The sequence below is a fragment of the Henckelia pumila genome, chromosome 4 (assembly GCF_033568475.1).
Source record: "Henckelia pumila isolate YLH828 chromosome 4, ASM3356847v2, whole genome shotgun sequence".
NCBI classification, from domain to species: Eukaryota; Viridiplantae; Streptophyta; class Magnoliopsida; order Lamiales; family Gesneriaceae; genus Henckelia; species Henckelia pumila.
This window is the reverse complement of record NC_133123.1, coordinates 23922824-23945426: the sequence shown is the minus strand read 5'-3', so window position 1 is coordinate 23945426 and position 22603 is coordinate 23922824. Positions and strand designations below refer to the sequence as shown.

General features: G+C 32.4%; 1 protein-coding gene and 4 non-coding genes across 5 annotated transcripts; all 5 read left to right on the top strand.

Moving 5' to 3' along the window:
- The first annotated feature begins 9530 nt into the window (after positions 1–9530).
- On the top strand, positions 9531–9637 carry LOC140870243 (small nucleolar RNA Z107/R87). The gene has a single exon (XR_012147213.1). It is a non-coding gene; the product is annotated as a small nucleolar RNA Z107/R87 (small nucleolar RNA).
- Positions 9638–9725: 88 nt separating this feature from the next.
- Positions 9726–9827, top strand: LOC140869859 (small nucleolar RNA R30/Z108). Its single transcript, XR_012146850.1, has one exon. It is a non-coding gene; the product is annotated as a small nucleolar RNA R30/Z108 (small nucleolar RNA).
- A 49-nt stretch (positions 9828–9876) lies between these two features.
- On the top strand, positions 9877–9972 carry LOC140870249 (small nucleolar RNA snoR31). The gene has a single exon (XR_012147219.1). It is a non-coding gene; the product is annotated as a small nucleolar RNA snoR31 (small nucleolar RNA).
- A 50-nt stretch (positions 9973–10022) lies between these two features.
- Positions 10023–10113, top strand: LOC140870241 (small nucleolar RNA snoR31/Z110/Z27). The gene has a single exon (XR_012147211.1). It is a non-coding gene; the product is annotated as a small nucleolar RNA snoR31/Z110/Z27 (small nucleolar RNA).
- A 4623-nt stretch (positions 10114–14736) lies between these two features.
- Positions 14737–15418, top strand: LOC140867269 (uncharacterized). Its single transcript, XM_073272342.1, has one exon. It carries the CDS (start codon positions 14795–14797, stop codon positions 15275–15277), a length of 483 nt encoding a protein of 160 aa, XP_073128443.1. The 5' UTR covers positions 14737–14794; the 3' UTR covers positions 15278–15418.
- The last annotated feature ends 7185 nt before the right edge of the window (positions 15419–22603 follow it).

Sequence of the window (22603 nt, the reverse complement as noted above, 5' to 3'; positions counted from 1 at the left end):
TGTCTGAGGGTGAAAAGCTGTACTGAAAGCTAGTTTTGTTCCCAATCCTCTATGTAAACTTCCCCAAAAGTTCGAAGTGAACTTAGGATCCCTGTCAGATACTATCCTCGCTGGAACTCCATGCAATCTGACAATTTCTCGAATGTACAGCTCTGCATACTGATTCATCGAGAAGTTATTCCTGACTGAAATAAAATGAGCTGACTTAGTTAACCTGTCAACTATCACCCAAATCGAGTTCATCCTTCGCGGTGAGACTGGCAATCCTACTACGAAATCCATAGTGACATATTCCCACTTCCATGTGGGTATTGACAGGGGTTTTAGGAGTCCCGCTGGCCTTTGATGCTCAATTTTTACCTGTTGACAAGTCAAACATTCACTCACAAATTCTACGATATCCTTCTTCATACCTGGCCACCAATACAAGGATTGCAGATCCTTATACATTTGCGTACTTCCTGGATGAATGGAATATGGAACAGTATGGGCTTCAGTCATCACTTCCACTCTCAATGAGTCTACTGCTGGCACCCACATTCTACCTCGGTGATGAACAATTTCATCTTTGACAGTGTACAATGTACCACCCTTGGCTTCATCTCTGTTCCTCCACAACGTCAACTGTTCATCAGAAGCTTGGCCTACTTTGATTCTCTCAAGCAAACTAGGTACTACTGTTAAGGCTGCTAGAGTGCATACCTTCATTGGTTCAAATACCTCCAAACTCATACGTGCAAATTCAACAATCAACTCCTGTTGCACTGTCAATTGGTTTAATGTTGCAGACTTGCGACTCAAGGCATCTGCTACAATATTAGCCTTACCAGGATGGTAGCTAATGTCACAGTCGTAGTCCTTCACTAATTCCAGCCATCGCCTCTGCCTCATATTCAACTCCTTCTGAGTGAAGAAATATTTTAGGCTTTTGTGATCAGTGAAAATCTGACACCTTTTGCCGTACAAGTAGTGTCTCCATAGTTTCAAAGCAAAAACAACTGCCGCCAACTCAAGATCATGAGTCGGGTAATTCCTCTCATGGACCTTCAGCTGTCGAGATGCATACACTATTACTTTATCATCTTGTATCAACACAGCTCCTAATCCACTCTTAGAAGCATCGGTATAAACCACAAAGCGACCCGTGCCTTCGGGAATTGCTAGCACTGGCGCTGAAATCAGTCTTTCCTTCAATTCTGTAAAGCTCTTCTCACATTGTTCTGACCACACAAACTTCACACCTTTTCGATTTAAGGAAGTCAGTGGTAGGGCTATCTTGGAGAAGTCTTGAATAAATCTCCTGTAGTATCCTGTTAAACCCAAGAAACTTCGTATTTCTGTAGCATTCTTTGGGACAGCCCAATTACGAACCGCTTCCACCTTCGAAGGATCCACCTCAATCCCCTTAACTGAAACTATATGACCCAAAAATGAAATCTGCTCCAGCCAGAATTCACACTTACTGTACTTAGCATACAGTTGCTTTTCTTTCAAAATTTGCAACACCGTAGCCAAGTGCTGACGATGCTCCTCCCTACTGCAAGAATATATCAAAATGTCATCTATGGAGACTATGACAAACTGATCCAAGAAAGGTTGAAACACCCTGTTCATCAAATCCATGAACACAGCTGGTGCATTGGTCAACCCAAACGGCATTACCAAGAACTCATAGTGGTCATAGCGAGTCCTGAATGCTGTCTTCTGCACATCTGCATCCTTTACCTTCAACTGATGGTAACCTGATCGCAGATCAATTTTTGAGAATATCTCTGCCCCTTGCAATTGGTCGAACAAGTCGTCTATTCTGGGCAAAGGATATCTGTTCTTCACTGTAACACGGTTCAGTTCTCTGTAGTCAATGCACAATCATATTTCTTCTTGACGAACAACACCGGTGCACCCCAAGGCGATACACTCGGTCTGATGAACCCCTTATCCAGTAATTCTTGCAACTGATCCTTCAATTCTTTCATCTCGATCGGTGCCAATCTGTACGGTGCCTTAGAAGCTGGCTTAGTTTCAGGCAACAATTCTATCCCAAATTCGACTTCCCTGACTGGAGGCAATCCCGCAACATCATCGGGAAAAACTTCTGGAAAGTCCTTCACTACTTCCACCTCCACAAGTTTCGGTCGCTGTACTTCCAGATCACCAATTAGACTCGCAAGAAAGCCTGTACACCCATTACTCAATAATTTCCAGGCTGTTCCTGCAGAAATCATACCTGGTGCGCTCTTCTTAGAGGTTGTGCGGAACGCAAACGGTTTCCCGTTCTGATCTTTCAATGAGACAGTTTTCCGTTTGCAGTCAATAATAGCCTCATGCCGAGACAACCAATCCATCCCAAAAATCGCATCGAAATCCACCATTTTCAAAGCAATAAAATATGCACACAAAACTAGACTCTGCGTCTGAACTTTGCAATTTCTTACCACACTACTACTTTCCAGTTCTTCTCCTGAGGGTAACGACACACAAAATTTCGAAATAGATTCATCCGGCAAGACCCCCAATTTCATCATAAAATTAACAGATATAAAAGAGTGCGTAGCTCCTGAATCAATCAACACGAAAGCAGGTAAACCAGCAATACGGATCATACCTGTGACAATTGCAGAATCTGGGTCAACCTGATCGTGAGTCATAGCAAACACTCTTCCCCTGATAGGATCCTTTGACTGCGGGCAATCCTTGGCGAAATGCCCTGGCTTCTTGCAAAGAAAGCAAGTATTGGTCCCAAGCATGCATTGACCTGAGTGTGGCTTCCCACACTTTTGACAGATAGGTGCATTTGCGGACCTTGGAGCATTGGCGTTCGGCTGATTCTGTCCTTGAGGTCGTGCCTGATTGGGGTTTTGGCGCTGCTGCTGCTGCGGTCTCCTCTGAGCTGGGGCTTGGTACGGCCTCTTCTGACTAGACCCTTGTTGTTCTCTCCCTTGGTAACTGGCTCTTTTCGCTTGCGATTCTTTGATAATATCATTCCCATCTTTCTCTGATAACATAGCCTCATCGACTGCTGCTCGGTATGTTTGTGCCCCACTCAATCTGACATCACGACGAATAGTGGCATTCAGTCCCTCCGTGAAATGCTTCAACTCCTCCGCAGTATTACCCGAAATCATGGGCACAAAATACTTCCCCTTTTCAAACTTCTTCACATACTCAGCAATGGACATACTCCCTTGGCGGAGCTCCAGGAATTCTCTAGCAAGTCTAGTCCTGGTACTGATAGTGAAATATTTCCCATAGAACACATCTTTGAATCCATTCCAAGTCAACGTAGTCATATCCACAGCAGAACGGGCTCCCTGCCACCAAATTCGCGCATCATCGCGAAACATAAAGATGGCACACCTCACACGGTCTGCATCAGTGAGCTGCATGTAGTCAAAAATAGTCTCCACTGACTGTACCCATTCCTCGGCTACAAGGGGATCAGCCCCTCCTCTGAACTCCTGCGGCCCTAGATCCTTAAACTGTTTAAAGATCGGATTAGTTAGTAGTGGCTGATTGTTGTTCCGTCCTCCCGCTTGTGCTTGGATTAACTGTTGAATCTGTTCCCCTTGGGCTCTACTCTGCTCTTGCAACAGAGTCGCCAACCCAGCCAAAAACTGGTTACTCTGATTGTCCTCATTGTTCGGATTCCTACGGTTAGCCATAATCCTGCTGTCCATACAGTCCACATGCTTAATTACGTTATTTAAACATAACATCCTAATTAACATGCATAAATATTATTCGTAATAGCTATCATGCATCTTAAACAATCCAAAACATAAAACTTGCAGACATGAAGACGAAGCATAGGGTCGTGGCAGGATGCATGCGTGCAAACAAACCCAGAGCGAACTGCTCTGATACCAAGCTGTAACGTCCCAATTTCTCAACCGAAACGTTACTCAAACATACTTACATAAAGATTTGGTAAAAATAAAAACTTTGCGGAAGCATCATATTCTTTATTAAAAGAGCGTATAAAATGTGCACCAATAAAAAAGAAACATCTAAAATTATTTGCCAAGCATGGCCATCAACTTAAAAATTTAAAACTTGTTTGCCTCTCAACCAATAACAATATTTAAAACATCCTCCAATCTAAAGCATTCACACTCATGCATTGCCCGTTGGACCGACCTCTGCCTCTTCTTCATGTCCGCTCACATAATCATCAATAAAAGCATCCACATCATCATTACCTGCACCATTCAAGTATAGTGAGTCGAAAGACTCAACAAGAGCATGCAGAAAAAGATTTTTTAACTTTAAAAGGAAACATTAACTTAAACTCCCATGCAATAAACATAACTTTAATATAGCCATATCATAAAAATATTTGGGAAGATGAATTATGAGTAGTATGGTAATCTTCATAACGAGCCATTCATAGTTTCCTGTTGATCAGACAAGCATATGACATTAAGCCCGTAAACTTTCATTCTTTGGATAGCCGCTTCGGAGCTCAACCCGAAGTGCATACCCCGTATAACCATCCCATGAGCCATGTTTGGATAGCCGCTCCGGAGCTCATCCCGAAGTGCATACCCCATATAATCACCACATGACACATAAATCATCAAAATATTTTCCATGCATCATATCATTCATCTTATCATGTCATTTCATAAATCTAGTACATGCTCATAAAGTTTCTCGTGATGCTACATGCTTAAAATCCGTAAAAACATTTCAAGAGAAATTAACTTTCATGAGAAAATCACATAATCATGCAATACATAACTTGACTGATCCACGCGAGACATTTCATCCGTTTCGGACCTTGAAAACTTTAAAATTCTTCATGAACATTCTTAAAAATAACTAAAAACATTAAAGTATCAAAATCATGTTTTTTAGGACTCAAAAACTTATAAAATGGGGTTGGAAAATCGAGCCTGAGGCGCGGTCGCGCACTCAACCAGCGCGGGCACGCCGTCCGCTCGCAAAGTAGGCGCGGGCGCGCCTCCTGCTCGCAGATTTACGCTATGCAGGCACGGGCGCACTGCCTAGCAGCACGGGCGCCCCGTCGCGTCTCCCTTTTCCGAAAACTGATCTTTTCTGCATTTTCTCAAAACCCACAATGCTTGGGACGATTTTTTCATCAAAATATCATTCTACAACATCATGAACTTAAAATAAATTATACCAATGCATCAAACATTTCAAAGATTTTGAATCAAAACCTTCAAAACTACTTTTACCCAAAAATCTGATTTATTGCCTTCAAATCTTTCAAAACTCGATAAACATGAACCGAACACCTCAGGAATGCTGCACGTATCACAATCAAGCAACATACTCATAGAATTTTTCAATAAAACATTCATGGATCATCAATCAAACACCTAGGGTTTTACCTTGAAAATAACTATATTCTTGAATGAGTTTAAAAACAGTAAAAACTTGTCTGGATTGATTCGATTGGAAATAACCTGAGCGGTAGGATGATCTAGCCTCGAGCCTCTGAAGAACCCTAGCCTTAATGCAGCGTTTGAGAGGGATTTTGAGGAAGAAAAGTGAGCGTTCAAATGAGAGTTCAGAATAAAATTTATGAACGCTTTTCTTTTGTGACTAATGGGCTCCAACACGGCCCATTAGTTACATTTAAAAATCCTTTAAAATTTTACTGCCCCACTCAATAAAATACACTGCATCCCTTTAAACTTAATTTAACATATTTTTCTTAACTCGATTCAAGGCTAGACTCGTACCTACGACCCAAAATTAATACCAATCTGAAAACTTTACAAAAAAAAATAACATAACAGTCACATAATTCCAGGCATCCAATAATTCACATAATTCCACATAACTTAAATAAATTAATCGTGATTAAGCTAGTGGACTTTTTGTACCTTACAATGACATTGTGGTCATATATATCTAAATTGGTGTTCGGAAATTAATGTTTTTACTTCTTGAACTGACGAGCCTAAATAATTAGTTACCTTTTTGAAAGTGATTTCCCTCCATCATTAAGGTCCACAAATTTATTTGATGGAAATAGATTCTGATTGGTCAACAAGTGAGTGTCCAAGTTGATGGAGTAGGTCTGTAGGTGAACTCTTGACATAAGGTCAGGAGTTTTATTCTCCCTACCAACACCTTCTTGGACTAGTCTGTCACACAGAATTTGCCTAGTGTGATTTACCTGGCTAACGTAGTTTGCAGACTATTGTGTTAGTCTGGGAGTTTACCCAGTGCGTACCGAAAGGTAGCGGCTGCGGGTTCTCATGCCATAAAAATAATAATAATAAATAATTATGTTTTAAATTCATCACTTTTTTTCTTTTTTGGTTTTCAAACTTTTATTATCCTCACTTTATAATTTTTTATTGGACTTAATTTGTTTGTATTTAAGCCTTCTCAATTTTTATGAAAAAATAGCATATTATAGAATTTGTACTTTAATATAAATTAAAATAGAGCTATTTAATATATTATAAAAACAATAAAAATTAGTTTCTTATGATATAAATCGTGTGAAATTTAAATTGGTTAAATGAACAACTATTAATATATATATATAAATATTATTTTAATTGTATTGGTCTTATGAACATTGATTAAATTAAAAAAATTATAACTTATCTTATGAAAATAATATAAATGTTTTATTCTTCACACAACTCAAAAGATAAATATTCAATTATTTATAAAATTTTACACAATTTATTTTTTAAAAAAACAAAATTTAATTTAGTTATTAAAATATAATAAAATGTTTTCAATACATTTAATGAATAGTAATATTACCGATTATTATTTAATTTTTTTTCTAATATTACTAATATTAATAAGGTTTGGATTAAAATATATATATAATTTAAAACATATAAACTAAGAAAATAAAATATTAATTAACACAATTACACTAGTAACTTGACTTCTCAATTTTTTTATCCATAAATTTTTTAATGTAAAATCCAGCCCCCTGAACGAAAATTCTAATTCCGCTCCTGTTGGCAAGATATTGGCAAATGGGACATTTGGCACAAACAATTTTGTGTTCACATGCATAACGAGATTATAGAAATCATATATAAAAAAAAAAGAAAAAGGAAGAAGCTTGCGGTCGATACATTGTCAATTAAAGTTAATTATAGAATAATGTTAGAAGTACAACAAATATCTCGTATAACGATATTTACAACAATTATATTCTGAGTTTTTGTTATTATATCGTGATATTTTGATGTTATATCGTGAGATTTTGTAATTAATGTATCATGAGATTTGATAAAAAAAAATTGTATTGATTTTTTTATGGTGTAAGATGTGTTGTACAAATTTGGTTGTACATATAACATTACTCTAGTGTTTGGGACAATGACGGAGCCAGAATTTCAGGTCCACCCAGACTATAATTTTTTAACGAGAAATCCAAAAACTATGAAAGCAAAAAAAAAAGATGTTTGCAGGAAAAAATTATAGAATTTTCTTTAAAAAAATATCCCAAAAAAATATCTTCAAAATTAACCACAAAGATATTAAATATTTCTCCATGTATATGCAAACTCCATCATTATTTAGTCGACGTACCTTGTAAAAGTGGGAGCATTATAATATCGGAGAGCTTTGGAATATAGAGATTGAAGAGGTGGAAATAAAATATTATAATATTAGAGAGCTTTAGAAGATAAAGATTGAAGAGGTCGAAATGAAATGATAGACAATTGAAATGAATTCACATAAAGTCATTGGTGGACATGAAAAAAGGCCCATTTTTGTTTTTGGACTAGTTTTGAAAACTAAATTGTGGGCTGCTACCTAATTTTTTTAAAAAATAATAATTGGGCTACTTAAAAAAATTGGGCCACCCGGGCTGAAATCCGGGTTCCCCAACACTTGCCTCTGATCAAAAAGATATACCTTGGTTATATTTCATCTCTTCAGAAACTTACTATTTGTTTGTAAAGTAAAGAGAGAGAATTCTTTTATTGGAAGCGCGGAGAGCTAAGCCACTAATGTCGTGATTGATTGAAATTTTAAAAGAATAGGCTTACGGCCCGTACTCCACTGCCTCCGCCCTTGGTTTGAGAGATCTTTTAAGAAATACTTTTCAGTTTTTTCTTAATAAAATTTTGAAATTTTGTGAAATTTTGTTTTAAAAAAAAGCTGATAAGTGTTTTCTATAAGTTTTTCCAAACACTATCTTAGTCTAAGGCTTAATTAATTGCTAATTATTGATCTAAAATTATGGGTGTGAATGAATTAAGCTGCTCGTGAGTTACTCAAGCTCGATTCGATAAAAGCTTGTTTAAGCTTTGATGTAGCCAAAAATCACTTGTATATGACACGTTGCTTTTGCAAAGTCCGGAGTATCAAAAGTCCTTGTATGTTCACTATGGAGATCTTCAGTAGGTTGTTCCTACGTCACAAAACAAATTCAGAGGAGCCGGAAGGGTTTCGGGCGAAGACACTCCGACGCTCAAGTCAGTTATTACTCAAGGAATAATAATCGAGAGTAAAGCGTTATAGTGCTAAAGAAAGTGTGTACCTTAATAATGAAGTGACTTGAGCTATTTATAGATATTCGGAGAATTTCACGGGCTTGAGCCTCTTATGGGCCTTTGTAAAATTCAGGGTCTACTTGAATTAAATATATATAATATTTAAATAAGCTTGAGCCTCAAAAATATTTGGAGTGGACCTTCATGATTGGGTTCAGGCCCAGTTGCACTTTTAGGTGTAACCTATCAAGCTCATTTAACGAAACTCGTTAAGATAAACGAATCAAACTCGAGCTTTATAATATTCGGTTCATTAGCTCGTGAACATGTTTGTTATTCGTGATTCCGATTTTAGATGCAAAAATAATAGTTTTGATATTTGATTTATAGATTTTATATGTTTTTACTTATGACAAATATATTTATTATAAAATATATTTAATATATATTAAAATTTTTAATAGGAATATTTATATTTTTCTCAAAATATAAAATTTATTTTTTTAATAAATTTAATGAATATTTAAATTTATATTTATTACATCCGTTTAGGCTCGATAGAAGCTCGAATAAGCTCGCATGAATATAATTTTTAGATAAAACTTGAGCTCAGCTCGATAGCAAACCGACTATACTTAAATATTCAAGAGCTCGGCTCAGCTGGACTGAGTTACATCAGTGTCTAGAATACATCAACGTTTCAAACTAGTTGGGCCGTAACTTGGTTTTCTCGCGCTTTTCTATTGGGCATCAACAATTTTTTAAGTCCACATTGGTAAGAACGATAATCTTGGGCTCCAATTGTTCGATCCAAAAATGGGCCGCCGGAAAGGGTAGCGAAGCCCACGAACGAGAAATCACTAAACCCTAAAAACGAATCCTTTATATGAACCACCATTTCTCCATAGCAGCAGCCATTCTTCATCCACTCCCGAAGCTTTTCAACTCCGATTTTCTTCTGAATCATCTTTTTTCTGTTTCTGCAATTTTTTTTTTTTGATTTGATTTGTCACAAATTATTCAATCGTTTTTCTCTTTTGATTTGCTTTCGAAGTCGAAACAATCGACCGAAAGCGGAATCGCGATGACGACTTCTTAATTCAAGCTCAACAGACCGGATTGCAGGTATTATCTCTCAGGAGATGGTTACTTGCATGTCGATTAACCCGCTGAACCGAGCGATTCTCTTTGTTTTTCGTTCATTCATTATTCAAATTTAATGGAAATCGGTTGTGATTTTGTTAGAAATTTTTGTTTTTTTTGGGTGGGGAAATCGATTGCGATGAGGATTAAAAGCTCCCTCTTCTGAAGATTAATTGAGGACGCTTTGCTGGCGGAATCGAACCAAATATGAAACTCGCCACTACTGAGTGAATCGATTTTCCCCAATTAATTGATTTTTTTTTTTTTGCTTTTCTGTTTTTGGATGAGGATGAAGCAATTAATTTCAATATTCCAACACTTGGACTGAGAGACGAGATCTCAAAGTGATGTCTCAAAACATTGCTACTGAATCAAATTTGAATAAATTTTTTTGGATGAATTATTTGGGATTTTGTGTTTGTAAAGGTCGTCAAATGATGAGTATTGATTTAATCTTAGGACACCTTTGGACACAGTGTTACTGTGGATGAAAAGGAAACATTATTCTGATGACGACCCATTGATCAATTTAATTTTTATTTCATAATTATTTATGAAAAATAATTGACATAAACACCCAAAAAACCATCAATAAGTATAATACCAATCGACATAAGCAAACAACATAATAACCATTGTTATCTGCCCACATAGCTCTAGCAAAAGTTATTTGCAAAGCCGAACGAATGGGAATGATCTGTAATTGTTTAATTTATTAAAATAGGAGGAAGTGGCAACTGGCAAGTTAATATGAATAAATCAAAGGATTTCTCTAACAATTTGGATAATTTAATATATAACAATTAAAGTTCGAAATTTAGATCAATCCTTTCTCTTTTTTTTTTTTTTAGGATCAATCGGTATTTTACTCTTATGTGTTCCACTCCCGAGTAGGATGACACGAATATTTAGGCCCTAACAAAATCTATGTTAAATTTTGAGAAATTAGTTGTAATATCTGTTTAAAACCTCAATTTTTAAAAGTAGCCTTGATTAAAATTTTATAACATAGCCTTATTTATTAAAAATAAAAGTCCTAAAAAACCCTTATTTTACCCTTTTCTCTATCTCAATTTATTATTATATTACAACTTAACATACATAAATTTACTCTATGTATTTTAATTTTATTATATTTTGGTTTGACATGTCTGTTTTTTTTAAGAGTTATAGTAGTTAAAGTACTCAAGTTATAGACAAAAATTGTTAATATCTTATTTACTATTATTTTTATTATTATTGTTATTGAAATATTAATGTCTCTTGTTTTAACACTACATAAAAAAGAAAACTTTCAATATAAATGTTCACGGCATTTAGAGACGACACAATGAATAATGATCATTAGTATTCATATTATTTATTATTATTATTTTATTATTTATTTTCTATTTAAATTTAAAATTTATAATAGAAAAAAACAGAAGAAAAAGAATGCGTTACTTATGCACTAACTACTCTATATGAAAATTGTATATTGTGTATATAAGCAGTTATGCGCTAGCTATCTTTATGGTTTTGACATATGTATAATGACAGAGGTACAATCAATATATCGTATAATGATATTTATAATAATTATGTCGTGATATTTTACTATTAACTCGTGAGATTTTGATATGATATCGTAAGATTTTGTATTAATGTATCGTGAGATTTGATAAATTAAAATTTTGTATTGAATTTTTTGTGGTGTAAAAATTATTGTACAAATTTGGTTGTACATGTAGCATTACTCAATTTGAAAACCGAACCACATAAAATTCAATTTTAACATCTTGTACAAAAGTACACAAAGTAATAATTTTGACATGGTATAAAATAAATTAACTTAAATAAGGTGAGAGTTCTACAATTATCTTATAGACGGAATCACGGAACCAATTGCTTTGATTAATCAAAATGATCAAGTTTCGAGTATGTGTGTGTGTGTGTGTTTTTTTTTTTAATAGTTGAATTCAGATTACAAACCTAAATCAATCAAAATCAATGAGTTTTAGAAGCTGAAATAATAAAAGCAATTTTTTTAAATATAAAAATTACATAACTGAACTATCAAAATTAATTGATTGGAATCACCTTCAATCGCTTCTATTTCTTATTTGGGTAAGTCTTCTATAGGTCGATCTCACGAACATATATTCATTCGTAGGATTTGTATACATGATCAATATATAAAGTGAAAACTAATATTATATTTTTCACATAAAAAATAATGTCTTTCCTGGAGCAGATTTGGGTGTTTGGCAGAGCTTAAAAGCTCTTTCAAACTGCTTATAAGCTGTTTTAGAGCTTTTAAGCTCTCAAATTTTGTTTGACAAAAATTTTAAAAACAACTTATAAGCTGTCAAAATAAGCTGTTTGACAGCTTATAAGCTGCTTTTAAAAAGTAAGGGGGGAGGTACTTTTTTCAAAAAGATCTTATTTTAATATTTTATCTCTCTAAAATATCCTTGAATATTTTGATAAATCTCCATCATATCCTCCACCCATTAAATATTAAATATTATTTTAAAAAAATTACAAATCACATAAAGTTTTCTAAAGTAAAATATTAAAACAATTTTATATTTTAATACTAAAACTATTTTCGTATATGTATAACTCGAAATATTATTTTCATATAATTATATCTTTTTTGGTAATTTTGACAATAAAAAGATCTTATAATACCAAACATATCAACATCTTTAAGTTATTTAAAATAACTTAACCCAAACATTTTAACAGCTTATTTTTAAAATAAGTTCTAACAGCTTATAAGCTCGTAAAACAGCTTTTAAGCTCTAGGAGCTTATAAGCTCTTTTTAATAAGATTAGCCAAACACCCTTTAAGAGGGTGTTAGGCCGAACTTAAAAGCTCTTTCAAACAGCTTATAAGCTGTTTTAGAGCTTTTAAGCTCTCAAATTTTGTTTGACAAATTTTTTTAAAAACAGCTTATAAGCCGTCAAAATAAGCTGTTTGACAGCTTATAAGCTGTTTTTAAAAAAGTAAGGGGGATAAACTTTTTTCAAAAAAGATCTTATTTTAATATTCTATCTCTCTAAAATATCATTGAATATTTTCATAAATCTCCATCATATCCTTCACCCATTAAATACTAAATATTATTTTTTTAAAAAAAATTACAAATCACATAAATTTTTCTAAAGTAAAATACTAAAACAATTTTATTTTTTAATATATGTTTATTCTAAAAATATTTTCGTATGTGTATAACTCAAAATTTTATTTTCATAGAATTATACCATTTTTGGTAATTTTAACAATAAAAAGATCTTATAATACCAAACATATCAACATCTTTAAATTGTTTAAAATAAGTTTATCCAAACACTTTAACAGCTTATTTTTAAAATAAGTTCTAACAGCTTATGAGCTCGTAAAACAGCTTTTAAGCACTAGGAGCTTATAAGCTCTTTTTAATAAATTTAGTCAAACACCCTCTAACTATCTACAAAAACTAACCGTAACTTGGAAATTTCAGTCACATCTACGATTTCATCAGGATCTATTTAGCACAATTGGGTAAATGGGCCCAAAAATGGTTGATTCCTACTCAACCAAGGCCCATTTACATGTTATATGTCTGCATTATTATCAACTTTCCTGTTTTGGGCCCTTCATCTTCTTGCATAGTAACACTAATTCAGTAGTGTTCCCAACGCGTATTTTATTTTTGCATTTCTTTCTCTTAAAAGTATGATATCAATAATGTAGCCATAGAAAAATTAGCAATCAATGTTTTTTCCCCCATTTTTGGAGAGAAGAATTAGAATATTTGGATGACACCGGTGCAACTCAGTCGAGCGGCTCGATCGAACTTGTTTCGAACTTGGTTTAGTTATGAATTTATGATTTTCATTATAATATTAACAAACTTCATATATTTTTCATGATTAACGAGCGTTCAATATTATTATTTACCTATCTCGAGTTTTTGACGTTGATAGAATTGAATTTCGAGCTCGAACTCGAGTATATAATAAGAACAGCTGATGGAGTCAAATCTAAGCTCGGAAATCTTTTTTTCATTAGAGATATAAATCACTTTTATAGTTTCTTTTTCAAATTTGAGCTAGAAAAAAAAATGCTAAAAAAGCGTAGTTTGCATGAATTTATATATATAATATATAATGAAGCTACACATTTTTCCCCAACAATTAATTTTAAAAAGGAGACGTAGTTTAAGGAAAAATATCAGACCGAAACGGACAGTACATAACGACCCCAAAATATATGGAATAACCGAACTTGTACCACATATCTCCCCTCAGTGTCGTCTCAATCTCAATAATTTTGTCACACGAAACTGTTATTACTGTAATTTCATTTATATTTAATTTTTATATAAAATATAATTATGATATAAAACAATTTCCAATCAAATATTATGTTTGAGTGTTTATTTTTATTAATATTTTATCACGTGTCATAAAATGAGTGCGTTATGGAGAGATATTTTGTAAAAAAAAAAATGATATGTTTTAAAGATTGTAAATAGTTTAGTTTATCTAATTATACATATATCATATCTCAAACTTAATAATATATTGTTGAGAAGGGTGTCTCCTCACAAAAAGGGTTACAATGACCGGACCAGATAATAAATTTTTTTTTCTGACATAACACATATCACATCAATACAGTGTTGACACCGTCAGCACTCCTAAGTTTAGTAGAGCTCATATGGTAATATTCCACTAAAAATGATATAATGACATTTATAGACCATGATTTGGATAAAGTTGAGAATAATTGGAAGGCCTCAATCAAATTCAATCATATATATATATAGTTTGTGAAAAAGAATTTAGTGTAAGGCGGTGGTGGGAATGGTGCGTGAAGATGCGCACTGTGGGAAGATTCACCCAATTCCCGACAAGTGCTCCCTTAGGTCTATAGTGTCACGGGTCCGCATGTCAACATTAAACTCCTTACTACATTAATTTCTATTCTTTAAATTACATCAATACGAGGAACACTGAACAAATATATTATTAACTATAAAAATAGAGTACTTTTACATATTGATATTGGTAAAAGATTCTAAAGAGGGATATTATCTTCCCACTACTTTACTACTTTATATATAGAGTGGTGCTTCAATCAATTACTCCACACCATTAGTCATAAAAGTCTACCCCCATCTCTTGCTATATGAACTATCAACTATAATCTATACATCCTTGGAAAAATGAGGTCTTTGGCTTTCAATTTCACTCTTGTTCTTGTTTTCTTGATTTCCATCAATTCCACGGCGCTTAAGATCCGTGGCGGAGGTGGTGGTGGTGTTAGGAGGACAAGTATTTCGGAGGAGCCCGTGATGCCTAGCGGCACGACCGAGACGCCTAATGGAGGTAGTGGGTCGGCCCATGGTCCGAATTGGGACTATAGTTGGGGGTGGGGTTCGAGCCCGACATCCGGATGGGGTTATGGGTCGGGTTCGGGGAAGTCCCCTAATGGGTTTGGGAAGGGTTCGGGTTATGGGTTTGGTTATGGTACCGGGACGGGGACGGGGACAGGGTTTGGGTATGGATATGGAAGTGGTGGAGCTCGTGGGGGTGGTCACGGGGGTGGTGGAGGTTCCGGCGGAAATGGTGGCGGTGCTGGCGGTGGCCGTGGTGGCCCTGATGACCATTCGGCATCGTTCTCCAACGACAAAAACAAACATGGTTAAATTAGGAAAGATAAATATGTATATCTATATTATGCATAACTTAATAAAATACATCATGTGACAATTTATGGGTGTTGTGTTATGTAACAGTGTTTGCCGTATAATGTTTGCTAGAAAGAGTTACATGTAAGTTTCCTTTCATAGCTAGAGATCGATCTTACGTATAATGTTACATATCTTTAGTTATATATGCCATAAATTTTATATATACTAGCACTTTTTGCTATGAGTGATCAAATTTTTCTGTAAATCGCTCGAACTGAATTGCACCGCATCGTTTTTTCTAATTTTTTTGAAAGATGTGAGTAAAATTATTAATCGTAAACCTCATAGCATATATGATTCGTTTTTTTTTTGGTAAAAAAATTGCACCAAACCGGCTCGTCTAAACCACTTGTCATAATATTTGGCATAGAATTATAATAATTGTAAACAACACATTCATTTAAAAAAGTCGTCGCTATTTCTTAACTATCTTCAAAATTATTCATCCTACAAAGAAAACTCATTATATTCTTAAAATTAGTCTTATTAGAGTATTTATTTCTTTTACTACAAATATTTTGTTTGAAGTTTGATAGTTAAAATAAATGACAAGTGTAAATGTTACATGATCACCCCTACTTTTTGCCCTCGACGCATGAATTTACATAATTTTTTTAATATTCTGTGAGTGATATGATTATTTAATTTAAAAATTCAAAAGTATTGTAACGCCCAAAATTTTCTTAGGTGATATTGCATGCATAACTAGGAAATAATTAAATTAGAATTTAGTAAATGGGTTAAATGACCTTATGTAAACTATGTGATTTTATTTGCATGATTTGAATATTATTTATCTCAGTTAACCTGTATTTATTTTATTTATGAAATTCTTAGGAATAATATTTATTTTACCGCGTAGACGGGACCGTGGACGTACGAGATGTTGGTTTTTCACCAAAAATATTTTATGAAATTTTTATGGACCTTAAAATATTATTTTAAGGTATTATTGTAGGAAAATTTTAGTATAATTAATTATATATATATAGTATTCTTTTTCCTCCAAATTAAACCCTTTTATTGACTTTTAGGGACTTTTAAAAATCCCTTAAGTTAATATTTCGAGATTTAGAGTTATTATCAGATTTTCTAGTGTATTAAGGAGTTTGAAAATATATTTTTTTTACAAGGATATTAATTGGTTAATTATCCTAAGCATAATTTAAACTAAAAATCCTACCCTAGCTCCCCAAAACTCACGTTTAATCACCCTAGCCGCCATCTCCTTCTTCTCCATCGTTTTCACCAGAAAACTCACAACACACACAAGTACTTTGAAGATTTATTTGAAGTTTTAAAGTCCGTTCGTTCCGGTGTTCGTCGTACGCGTCGCGATCATCGTTTCTACTTCGAAAATAAATCAAGGCACGTTTGAATTCTCTTCTTGGCTACCATTTAAGTTTTATATTCTGATCTTTCATGAAAACCATTGATCTAGCATGTGTGTTCGATTTTTTTGTGATGAATTTGTATGTATGCATAAGTTATTAATTCACGTTTTTCATGCTTCCTTCATGAGTTTTCTTCACGTTTTTTGACATGGTTCAATCAGGGTCTGCTGGCTCATGGTTAAGGGGTGTAATAAGGTCCCTAGGGTCGAGCTATGAGGTCACTAGAGTCTGGAATAGGTTAGAAATGGACCGGTTGTGTTTCTGTTACCGGGTCGCGCAGGTTCAGGGTTGCAAGGAAGGAAGGTTCGTTCTCCTTCCTCAGGCCACTATTTAATGCGTGGTTTGTTAGGTTTGAACCTCTAGGATGTTAGCTAAGTCTCAGAAGTGGTTTCACAGTCTTTGGCAATTGGAGGAAGTCGCACGAACGAAAGTTTGGCAACTGCTCGCGTCTGCGCGTGAGCTGCAGATGGTCGGGTTTGCAGAGCTTTGTTCTCACTCCATATAGATGGTTTGGTCTGGTTTTTAGCTTGTTGGAAACGTCTTTGAGTGTACTACGTTTGGGCGGTGGTTTCACGGCCAAATGTTGCCGGAGCAGGCGGCACGAACGAATCTCGTGGAACTGCTCAAGCTACTGGCCGAGAAAGGGGTAAGGGGAGGAGTTTCGGGCTGGGCTGCTTCTTTTCGGGCTAGGCCGGGCTGGGGCGGCCCGGGTCGGGTCTGGTAGGTAGTGGGTCGGGTCAGTAGAGTCCGGGTCTGGGTTAGGTGGGGCGGGCTCGGGTATTTTTAATTTTGAAGTAATTAAGAGTTTAAATGGTTTTTGAGCTAATTTAATGTTTAGAAAATTATTTGGGCCTCCAAATAATTTTATTTGGGCCTTAAATAATTTATTTAAGTTAGCCCAATGATTTTTATGGGCTTGGGAGCCCATGGAAATTTTGGGTCAGTCTTTGAATTTTTGGGTTAGTCTACAAGTTAATGGGCTTAAGTCTAAGGAGTCAGCAGCCTGAACCAATCCATGAAAAAATATGCATGGTCCGTAAATATATATTTAATTATCGTATGAATATTTTAAGTATGAAAAGTATTATTTTTATAGTTATATTATTAATTAATTAAATATATATTTACGGGAAATATTTTATAAAAATAAGGTCATGAAAGTTTTTATGTATGTGCATGATACTATATGTATATGTGTGATGCTGGGCAATGAAAAATATTTAAAGAAGTTGAAGTGAGTGTGTGACAACCTACGGGATTGGAGATGGGATGCCTAGGGCCAGAGACCTTTCCATATGACACGGGACTGTGGGTCAGGATACTGGGGCCCGATTGCCTTTCCATACAATTATGATTATGTTTGCCTGATGAAAGGGCCAAGAGATGGAGATTCCACCGCCACGTACGTTGGTTTTAGATTGATCAATCGACATGACACGTCACACAACATGGATATATACCTTCAGATTTTTAAATTATGATGTGCCCTAATTATGATGCATGATGACTATGTTATGAGTATGTATGTTATGTTATGAGACGACCATGAGCTATGTATTTAGGACATGCATGTATATATATTATTTATTATGTATCGTGCATGTGTTATGTGATGCATTATTTTTAATCATGTTGTTATTATTAGATAGAGCAGGTAGACACTGATGTAGAGCATATAGCCCCGACTGGCAGTGAGGACGTATGAGATCCCGACAGTTGGCTAGCCCGTGACCATCGCTCTATTCATGTTTTCAGTGAATTGAATATTATTATGTTTTCCGCACAAGTTTTATGATTTAATTATGAGTTTATGGATTTTAGGTGAGAATTTTTATGATGATGATGATTTTATTGCATGAGTTATACTTATTTTGTTTGCATGCAAATTCTTATTATGGATTTTAGTAGGAACATTTTTATGGAAAATTGTTTATGTTTATAATTATTTTAAAAAGTAATTATTTATTATGTATATATATATATATATACGTTTTAATTATATATATATTATATTAAGTATTGTTTTATTTATTCATTTTAGATGCATGATTTTTAAAAATATTTTATATTAAATATTTAGTTATTTATTTGTAAAAAAAAAATAAAATAGTAGTAGTAGGATCGAGTTGTTTCAATAGATCAAGATAAAATAATATATTTTATTTGGATATGGTAAATATAGACAAGATCAAAATTTACTGAAATAATTTTAATGAAAATTTTTATAAATAAAAATATAATATTTATTAATTTGAAATTATTATTTTTGATATATCAAAGACATACTATAAGAGCCCGTTTGCTTTCAAAAGTCTTTTTAAAAAATAAGTGATTTTTTAAGTTGGTTTTTAAAAGCATTTTTTTAAGTAAAAGTTGAATAATTTTGTGTTTAGATAAATAAATTAAAAGTAATTTTTTAAAGTTAAAAGTTTTTGAAAAACTACAAATATGAGCTTTTAAAAAATCACTTATTTTGGCTTAAATAAATGCTTTTAAAAGCGGGTTTTTTCACTGTTTACCGCAGTGTCAATTTTGATTTTCGCGTTTAAGGCAAGTACAAGTAGTTTTTGTTTTTACAGTATAACGCTTATTTGGAAGGCGGGATATTTTTTTTAGTGACGCCATCCTACTAGGCGTGACTTATAAATATTATTTTTTTAATTGACTTGACTTGAAGTAATTAAAAAATTAGGTGCCTCAGTTTGCGTGACTGAGGCAGACTAAATACTTCATGGGAGACACAACACATACAAATGCATGTATTTTTATGTTTTATCCTTCCATTATATTTTTTTAATATGAATTTTTGTTTCACTTGTAGGCACGATTACAAATTCAAATTTAATATCTGAACAAACTTCTCGTATTAATTATTCATTTTCAGGTATACGTATTACTCATAAAAGTTAACTTAATATTTGATTTTTGAAAATACATGTATTATTTATCATATAATTAAATACTATTAGACGTTGTAATAGTTTATTTTAATATTAGTAAATTAATGTTAATGATGACTATATTTTTTTGCTTAATATATACGTTGCGGGAATTATTAAAATTATTGTTATTATTATCATCTTTTTTATCATATTATTCTTTTGGGTGATATTTTTTGTTTATATATTTTATTGAGTACTATAAAATTTTGGTTGTAATTATTATATTTTTTATTTTTATTTTACGTAATTTAATACAAGTATTATTCCTTAATTTTTTGTTTTATTATTTTGTTTGTAGTGAAAGTGGTATTTTTTTTTAAAAAATATTATCCAATATATTATTATTGTTGTTTTGGGTGATTTTGTTTGTTGATATATTTTAACATAAGCGAAGTGTATTTTTATCCCTCAAAATTAAATATAAAATATATTATTGTTATCATCATCATAATTATTATAAAATAAAATGTGTTGTCATTATTATTATATTTATTTATATTTATATTTTGACCATTTAATTTGTCATTATTATATTTGTTACTTTTATTTTTGACATATTTATTTGAGTACTATAGAACATATTATTATCCTTATTTATTTGTTATAATTATCTAATTAATTTGCGTAATTATCTATTAGCTAGTTAATGCAAGAATAACAAATAATTGAACAATGATTAAAATAATAATAGGAATTAATTTTAACTATAGTAATACACTATAAATAAAATTATTCGTAATAAAACAAGTATTTGATAATATAAACTTTATTTTTATAATGAAAATATATACGATCGGAATTTGAAATGTTTTTATTCTGTTTTATAAACATAAATAACAAAGATATAGTTTGATTTAACGTAACAGAAATTTATCCTTGCCCGATTCAAAATTTTAACTACATATTTATTTGTTTTTGAATCATAGTAAACAAGGAAATTAGTAAATGAAATTTGTTCATCATGAAATAATCACTACAACAACAAAAATAGTAATATTCAATTGTTATCTCGTTAATTAATCAATTGATTGATTGTTAATTTATTTAATAATAATAATAATAATAATAATAATAATAATAATAATAATAATAATAATAATAATAATAACTACAACAATAATCTCATTATTTATATTGTTTGTTTATAAAAGGATAACGATGACAAATTAAATTATAATAACAAGAATGGGAATAATAACAAATTTTATAATAAATAAAAATAACAACAACAATAATATAAATATAAATAATATATTAATATAATTGATTCACTTATTTATTCTATGCAATATAATAATAACCAGGAAGAAATCTAATAAGAAAAAATAATAAATTTGATAATTAAGAATTAATAATAAAAAATATTATAATAAAAAATTTATTAATAATTTCTTCCTATTTTAATAAAACTTATGTATTTAAATTAATTTAAAATTAATTTTATTAACAGTAATAATTTTTATTATACAATGAATTGACAATAATTCTCTTACCATTTTGGAAAATAATAATATGTTTAATACTTATTCCATTTATTAGATTATTTGTTTCATGTAGTAAAAAAATGGAAAAATATTCTTCCACAATAGAAAAACCCCAAACATGAGCTTCACTGGATTATTATTATTATTATTATTATTATTATTATTACTTGTGGCTCCCATGAAGTATTTGGTCTGCCTCGTTACGATTACCGAGGCATTTGAAGTCTCGCCAATTCAAATAGCGTGACTTCAAAAATAATTTCCCAAGTCACGCTTACTTGGAAAGCGTGAATTAGGATAATCACGCCTTCTAGCAAGGCGTGATACCATAAAAACAAAAACATCTTCCATTTGCCTCAAAAGTCAAAATAAAAATTGAAAGTGCGGTGAACAGTAAAAAAAACCCTTTTAAAAGCACTTCAAAGCTATCCAGACACATTTGAAACAACAAAAGCATTTTTTTTTATTTTTATTTTTATAAAAAAAACACTTTTTCTCTTTTTCTTTCTAAACCAAACAGGCTCTAAGTCTATAACACAAAGTTAATTATTTTAAATCTCTAAAATTTTAATAATATTCATACAATTTTGTTCTAGAGCCCAAAAGGCAAAAAGTGTTAGAGAACAACTTTCGTGTTTGGGCCTTGGGCTAGACTTTGAAGTCTTGAACGGTTAATTTGCCGACTAGGAAAATACTATATTCTTAAAATTAAATAAGAAAAATGCGAGGCGAATTATTTCGATTTTCATATTTTTCTTTGAGAAATGTAGCAAGTTATCGATAATGCATCAAGCTCCGCCCCGACTATTAGCTAAAAGAACCCCAATTTTTGCGATTTCAACCAAGATCGATTATTCTATATAAAGATTAAAATCTAAATATTTGGGAAAAAATACATTAAAGTAAATTTTTTAATATTTGAGTGCCTCTAGTAAATGTTTTGATCCATGTAAAACAAAAGCAATCAAACAATATAATATAACAGCTTCGAACATTTGTCGAGTCAACCAAACAAGTTATTAACAAATTAAATACTGCATCCCACTACTCCCATTTGTTTGGTACTCAATTAATACATGCATTTGAGGCATATTCTTCCCCCAAAAAATGTATAATAAATAATGATTTCTTTTAAAAAAAATTTAGCAAACCAAAGTGATCCTATCTCAATATTAATTAACAATCAACACATATAATCCCCACTCCATTTCCATGTTGCATCAAAGAGGTTCCCATACCTTACCAACGTGTGCACCACTATTTCAAGAAACATCTTCACCACCATTTGTGTTCACTATTAATAAATTACACCATGCAGTTACAATATAGATATGTGTCCAATCTCATATATATTCACATTGTACACATATATAAGACGTTAAAAATTTTTATGTTATACTGGGTGAAATATATGTAATTCGATAAAAAAATATTGGATTAATCAATATGAATGAATCTGAA